Raw genomic sequence first — 8,018 nt, 5'->3', positions numbered from 1 at the left:
TCCGATCATTAAGAACGCCAACAAGAATGCCATTGTCACAACCAGTAACAACAGCACTTCTACGAGTCCGATCACCCGTAGCAAGACCAAGGCAACCATTGCTTGCGCCACTCACGAGGTCATGTCGACCGTCAATGCAACAAAGCAAGCGCAAGGCAAGTCTCACAAATCTATCATGATATCCATGTCTGAGGCTAAGCAAAAGGAAGTGAGGGAATGGAAGAAGTCCACTTCCGTCTCAAAAGATTCTCTAGCAAAAGGTTTCTCTCCACACCCAACACCCGTAGCTTTTGATGCAAACTCAAGTATAAGCTCACACTTAGGATCATCTCCTAGTAGTCCTCAAAGTTCAATTTCATCGAATCACTCAGATTTGTCTCGATCGGTGGCTATGCAAGTCATGACCACTAGCACCATTTCAATGGAAGAACAATTGGTGACCATGGCTCGTGCCATTGACAAGCTCATCAAAACTGTGGTAGAGAAAGATCTTCAAATTGCCATCTTGATGAAGAAGTTAGAAGCATGAAATATTAACGAGGCAGGTCAAGACAATTCTCATCAACCTAGCTTTACCCCACAAGGCATGTTTGTTGAGAAGGTGAACCCTGCGTATAAGTCCAAGCAAGTTGTTGGTGAGGAAACTTGCCATACATCTGTTGCGAGGCAAGCGATTGGCACAAGTAGTCAACCAGCATCCATTGCTTCTTTGTCTGTTCAACAACTCAAAGACATGATTGCAAATACCATCCGAGCACAATATGGTGGGCTCTTGCAAAGCACTTTCATGTACTTCAAGCCTTACACAAAGAGGATAGACATTCTCAGAATGCTTAATGGATACCAACCTCCCAAGTTCCAGCAGTTCGACGACAAAGGTAATCCTAAACAACATGTCGCTCACTTTGTTGAAACTTGCAACAATGTCGAGACTGACGGAGATCTACTTGTCAAACAATTTGTACGGTCACTCAAAGGAAATGCCTTTGATTGGTATACTAATTTGGAGGCTGAGTCAATCGACAGTTGGGAGCAAATAGAACATGAATTCCTTAATCGTTTCTATAGCACCCGTCGTATGGTACACATGATGGAATTAACCAGTACCAAGCAATGGAAGGATGAGCCTGTGGTAGACTACATCAACTGTTGGCGTGCTCTAAGTCTAGATTGCAAAGACCGACTCTCTGAGATCATAGCTGTGGAGATGTGCATGCAAGGCATGCACTAGGAAATCCTTTACATCATTCAAGGGATAAAACCACGAACATTTAAAGATTTAGCTACATGTTCACATGACATGGAAATTAGCATAGCCAACCACGGCGGGAAAGACCTTCCCATCCTTGAACAAAGGAAAGATAACAAAGAAGTGAAAAAATGAGGCAAGCCTTTCAAAGGTTCCACCAAAGAATCAATGGCGGTAACCACAGCCCCAATCAAGATTTCAACGAAAGATAAGAAGAAAGAAGAAATGAAGGAAACACACCTATCTCTGAAGGAACTACAAGAAAAGAAGTATCTGTTTCCTGACTCTAACGTACTAGGGATGTTAGAAGATTTACTTGAAAAGAAAGTCATTCAACTCCCTAAGTGCAAACGTCTTGAAGAAATAGGTCATGTAAAGGATCCGAAGTACCGCCACTATGATCAGATAGTTAGTCATCCTACTGAAAAATGCTTCGTGTTAAAGGAATTGCTTGTGGACGTGGCCAAGAAAAACAAAATCCTCTTGGACCTTGACGAATCGATAGAATCCAACCACGCAACGGTTATTGTAGGACCTCAAGATTCTCCATCCTTAAAATCCAAGATAGAAGTGTCACAATCTACAATCCCAACAGCAAAAGCAATTCCAAAAGTCATCCAGTTTGGTTCATTTCAACCTATCGTTATTCAAGTTCCAAATCAAGACATGCATATCTATGATGGCTTTGAAGAAGTCTTAACTATTCGAGAAGATGAAAGCTGGACTCTCGTGACACAAAGGAAGGCACAAAGAAGCAAGTCCAAGACTCACCTTTTTTCACTCAAGCAAGCAAAAGAAAAGAAGAACTCCCATCGACATTCTAAAAATGAGGTGATGGACAAAATGAATAATGAAAAGAAGATGCAACAAGAAGATAAATTTCCTAAAGAAAACTTGCGTGCCCCATTCATCCTAAAAGACTTATTCTCCATTGGGTATTTTGGAGATGACTTGGTCGAGGTGGTCTATATGGTTTCAACCATTGAAGCAGATATGGAACAAGTTCACACCATTAAGGCAACGCCAGATAAGGAGGAAATTGATCTCCTGACAACCTTGAAAGAACTACCCCCGCGCTTCAGTTTTCGTGAAGCGTCTCATTTCTCTCGGTCTGTACAACTTGCACTTGTTCAAGTGTTAGAAGATCCTGGAAAATATGAGTTTGTTGTTAATGAGCTAGACTATCCCAAGGTGAACTCCATCACTTATGTTCCTTGTTGCACAACAATCACGTTCACTGATGAGGACCTCCAACTAGGTTCAAAGCCACACAATCGCCCATTGTTTGTCTCTGGCTTTATTAGTGAACAAAAAGTTAACCGCATCCTTGTTGATGAAGGCTCAGCGGTAAACATCATGCCAAAGTTCACCATGAAGAAACTCGGAATCCCAATTGACGAGTTAGGTCGAAGCCGTTTGGTTATTCAAGGTTCCAACCAAGGGGAGCAACGCGCGATTGGTATGATTCCTTTGAACCTCACAATTGGAGAACTCACAACCAGTACTTTGTTTCATGTCATCGATGCAAGAATGCCCTATAATTTGTTGCTTAGGCAACCTTGGGTCCATGGAAATAGTGTAGTTGCGTCAACTCTCCATCGATGTTTTAAATTTGACCAAGGTGGAATAAAGACTGTTAGCAGATAACAAGCCATTTACAAAAATTGAGTCTCACTTCGCTGATGCAAAATTTTATTTGGATTCCAATGGGATACCTGAAGTTATTCCAGCTGAAATCCCTTCTGCAAGAAAAGAGAAAATGAATGAAGAAAAGCAAGTTGTGTTGGACTTCTTAAGAGAAGACGTATCAAGTGGCAAAAGAGTACCTGAGGTCGCATCACCACAAAAATAGCTTTCATCCTCAAAAGGCCATACAATGACACAAGTCTTCAGGTATGTGCCGAAGTCTCAACGAAAAAAAAGGCAGTCGTCGTTTGAAGAAGTCACGACGTCCGCAAAATTTAAAGGAGACTTTGCTCACCCAGCAATAAAAGAAGATCTGCAGGTATTGCGAGTAGATGCAACAATACCAATTCCATAGGTGGGATTGTCAAGCCTAATCGAACCTCCAATAAAGGGATTTGTTAGGCTTGCGCAAAATTCTATCGAACCCGGCTCCTTACCTGAAAGACGAATGGAAGGGTTTGATCCACAAGCTTACAAACTTCTAGCCAAGTCAGGTTATGACTTTGCTGATCCCTCATCACTGGGAGAGTTAAGTCCAGAACTTACATGTGAGAAAGTTCATGGTCTCAATGAAACTCAGAGAAAGTTAAGGCCACAAGGGTACAAAGTAAGCTCTCCAAAGATCGGAGTCGGATTCATGCCAACTAAACCCGTTCGTATATCTGCCAAGAGAAAAGGAAAGAAGGAAGATGTACAACTTATCACTATGAAAGAAGTGAAGGAAGACAAAAGTCCAAGCCCAACTCCTCGAGTCTTAGTGTTTGACCGCATTGAAGCTCCTACACCTCGAACCTCAGTTTTTAATAAGATGAGCACTGTTGATAAGACAGATGAAGGTACAACTTCTCATCCTTAAGTTTTTAACAGATTAGGCACTATTAAGGAAGGGGATGAAAAACAAACTTCTTGGTCACGAAAGTCTGTTTTTGCTTGACTTGGTGATATGAATGCATCACCTAGAAAAGGCAAGAACAAGCGAAGCACAGCAACAATTGAGCTGAATTCTACAAAGGAGGACGATGAGACTCAAAGTTTGATTCATTCTCGCATGAAACGCATGGCGTCACTTGAAGTTAGCGTTGAAGGTCCGCTTAAGGTCAAAAGGCACGCTATCATACTAACTGGAGTAGTTAAGACTCAAACGGAAAGTAAAAGAGAAGAAAAAATTATACATGTTACTTCTCACCATGTAACAGTTGAAGAGGATTCTAGCTTAGATTCAGAGAATGATGATCTCTAAGAAGCTCCTCCCGAACTTGAAGATGGAGGACAATCAACTGTTGACAATTTGAAAGAACTCAACTTGGAAACTCTTGATGACCCTCAACCAATCTTTGTAGGAACACTCTTAACGCTTAAGGAAGAAAATACATTTTTCAAACTGCTACTCGAATATAAAGATATCTTCGCATAGACGTATAAAGAGATGCCAGGTTTAAGTCCAAAGGTTGCTGTCTATCACCTTGCGACCAGTAAAGCAGGCTCATCGATACATCAGACCTGAGCACATCCTTAAAGTGGAAGAAGAAGTCAACAAGTTGATTGAAGCTGGGTTTATACGTGAAGTAAAATATCCGACATGGATATCAAGTATGGTCTCGGTAGTCAAGAAGAATGGACAGATTAGAATATGTATCAACTTTCGAAATTTGAACAAAGCATGTCCCAAGGATGACTTTCCATTTCCTATTATGGAATTAATGATAAACGCCACTACCGGACACGAGGTGTTGTTTTTCATGGATGGGTATTCAGGATACAACCAAATATGGATGGCACCTGAGGACGAAGAGTTAACTGCATTTCGTACCACAAAAGGCATCTATTGTTATAAAGTGATGCCTTTCGGACTCAAGAATGTCAATGCCACCTATCAACGTGCCATGCAAAAGATCTTCAATGACATGCTCCATAAATTTGTTGAGTTCTATGTTGATGATTTGGTGGTCAAAACCAAGAAAATGGAAAATCACCTGGAGGACCTTCGGGCAGTCTTCAACCAGCTAAGAAAATATGACTTGAAGATGAATCCACTCCAATGCGCATTTGGAGTCACGTTTGAAAAATTCCTCAACTTTATTGTTTGACATAGAGGCATTGAGGTTGACTAATCTAAAATCGATGCTATACAAAAGATGCCCACCAAAAAACCTAAAGGAACTTAGAAGCCTCCAAGGTCACTTGGCATATATCCGCAGATTCATTACAAACTTGGTAGGCCGTTGTCAACCTTTTAGTCGACTGATGAAAAATGAGGCTCCATTTGTTTGGGATCAAGCGTGTCAAAATGCTTTCGACAGTATTAAGAGATACCTGCTTCATCCACCAGTATTAGGAGCTCCTATTCAGGAGAAACCATTGATACTTTACACTATGGCTCAAGAAAAGCCTCTTGGAGCGATTCTGGCACAAAATAACAAAGAAAACAAAGAGTGGGCACTCTATTACTTGAGTCGCAGATTAACTAAAAATGAACGTAAGTACTCACCCATCGAGAAAATGTGTTTGGTGCTTGTTTTTGCCTCTCAAAAATTGAGACATTATTTCCAAACCATACAGTGCATCTCATTGCAAGAGCCGACCCAATAAAGTATGTTATGTCTAAGCCCATCCTCTCAGGACGCTTAACAAGATAGTCTCTCCTCTTTAATGAATTTGAGATAATTTAAGTACCGAGAAAAGCGGTGAAAGGACAGGCCCTTGTAGACTTCTTGGCCGACCATCCCATCCCTGTTAATTAGGAAATTTTTGAGGAATTCCCTGACAAAGATGTATTTTTCATAGAAGTTTTACAGCCTCAGATGATGTTCTTTTATGGGGCTGCCAGGAAGGAAGGGGCAGGAGCAGGTGTCATTTTTGTTTCACCATAGAAGCACATTTTGGCTTACTCATTTATTCTTGGCGAAAATTGCTCAAACAATGTTGCTGAGTACCAAGCCTTAATCATTGGTTTACAAATGGCAACAGAGCTAAAAATTGTTGACCTAGATGTCTACGGGGATTCTAAGTTAATAATTAATCAGATCCAAGGGGATTATGAAGTCAAGAAAGACAACTTTATATTTCCAGTATGCAACTCATATCATTGAAAAATTTGAGGGGGTGGTACTCGAATATGTTCCAAGGAAAGAAAATCGCATGGCTGATGCACTTGCCAATCTAGCAACTACACTGGCATTGTTAGAAGGTAAACAAGTTAGTGTCCTGTATGTCAATGATGGGTATTGCCACAATTGTTGGAATGTCGCCTTGTAGAAACAAACGCAATTTCAATACTAGCCATTGAAGTCGATGATTGGAGAATGCCAATTATAGACTACCTTGAACACTGGAAGCTCCCTGATGATTCTCGCCATAGAACTAAAATAAGAGATCGAGCTCCTCGATTCATCTACTCCAAGGAAACTTTATTCCGACGATTATTTGAAGGAATTTTTCTTCGTTGCCTAGGGGATGAAGAAGCTCAACAAGCCATGGAAGAAGCCCATTCCGGGATATGTGGAGCACATCAGTCTGGTCCTAAACTTGACTTTCGAGTAAAAATGATGGGTTACTATTGGCCTACGATGGTTAAAGATTGCTTGAACTACTCAAGAAAGTGTTAACCTTGCCAATTTCATGCAAACTTCATCCATCAACCACCAGAACCTTTACACTCGACAATTGCTTCTCGGCCATTTGATGCATGGGGTCTAGATGTAGTTGGCCCATTGACCAAGTCTTCTGCAGGCCACTTATACATCTTGCCGCCACAGATTACTTCTCCAAGTGGGCTGAAGCCATCCCGCTTAAAGATGTCAAGAAAGAAACTGTTGTTGACTTCATCAAATCCCATATTATTTATCGGTATGGTGTACCTTGCTACATCATCACCGATAATAGAAAGCCTTTCTACAACAGTCTAATGGACAAACTTTGTGAAAGATTTGGATTTAAGTAATGTAATTCCTCAATGTACAATGCACCTGCCAGCAGACTGGCAAAGGCATTTAACAAAACTTTGGGCACCGATTGAAAAAGGTAGTTGCTAAATCAAAGCGGGATTGGCATGAAAGAATTGGAGAAGCACTCTGGGCATACCGTACGACACATCGTACACTAACACAAGCCACCCTATACTCACTTATGTATAGTGTTGAAGTGGTTCTTCCTTTGGAACAACAGATTCCTTCATTAAGTATAGCTATACAGGAAGGTTTCACTGATGATGAGAATGAAAAATTATGCCTTGCTCAGTTGGAAGCATTGGATGAGAAGAGATTGGAAGCACAACAAAAACTTGAGTGTTACCAAGCTCGACTCTCCAGGGCTTTCAACAAGAAGGTTAGACCTTGATCTTTTCAAGTTGGAGAATTGGTGTTGGCTGTTCGAAGACCTATCATCACTATCCGCTGAACCGGCAACAAGTTCTTGTCCAAGTGAGATAGTCCATACGTGGTGACTTAAGTCTACACTAATGGAGCATACAAGATTGTTGATGAAAAAGGTACAAGAGTTGGCTCAATCAATGACAAGTTCTTAAAGGGTTACTATCCATGAGAATGTAACGCTCCTAATCGCATGAGCATAAACTGCATGATGCATTTGGCCCATGTGAAATAAAGTTGTTAAAAAAAAAAATTGTACTACTTCTGGCCCGCATGAGTATAAATTGTGAACGGCTAAATAAATCAATAAACCAAATGTGTTTTATAATAAGAGTATTTTTGTTTCGAACTATAATATTTATTTCATAAATAAAGTATTTGCTAAAGCAATTATTTTATAATGAAATATTTGGTTTCGAGCTACATTTCATAAAAAAAAATGAAATAAAATAATAATAAATAAACAAATCATGGCAACCATGATAAACTCTAGATCTCGCCTTGTTCAACCTTCAAAAGCTGCTCCAACTTGTTGGCGACTTCAATATCCTCGCTTCTTATCACCTCAGTTGCTTCTATTATAGCTTGTTCATCCCTTAAAGTGGAAACAATGGCTTGCCTTTGAACTACTTCAGCTTCAGCAACACTAAGCGTAGTCTCTAGTTGTTGTGATTGTTCATCTAAATATTCCAACGCCTTTAACAATTCTGCCTTCT

General features: G+C 40.4%; 1 protein-coding gene across 1 annotated transcript; it reads left to right on the top strand.

Moving 5' to 3' along the window:
* Window positions 1–5,179: 5,179 nt before the first annotated feature.
* On the top strand, window positions 5,180–6,875 carry LOC145799573 (uncharacterized). The gene is made up of 3 exons (XM_082889167.1): window positions 5,180–5,411; window positions 6,191–6,533; window positions 6,665–6,875. Exons 1-3 carry the CDS (start codon window positions 5,180–5,182, stop codon window positions 6,873–6,875), a joined length of 786 nt encoding a protein of 261 aa, XP_082745293.1.
* The last annotated feature ends 1,143 nt before the right edge of the window (window positions 6,876–8,018 follow it).

The sequence above is a fragment of the Camellia sinensis genome, chromosome 9, assembly GCF_055761805.1.
Source record: "Camellia sinensis isolate YWXY chromosome 9, ASM5576180v1, whole genome shotgun sequence".
Classification (NCBI taxonomy): Eukaryota; Viridiplantae; Streptophyta; class Magnoliopsida; order Ericales; family Theaceae; genus Camellia; species Camellia sinensis.
Note: the sequence above shows the minus strand (reverse complement) of the source record. Positions and strands in the feature narration are given on the sequence as shown.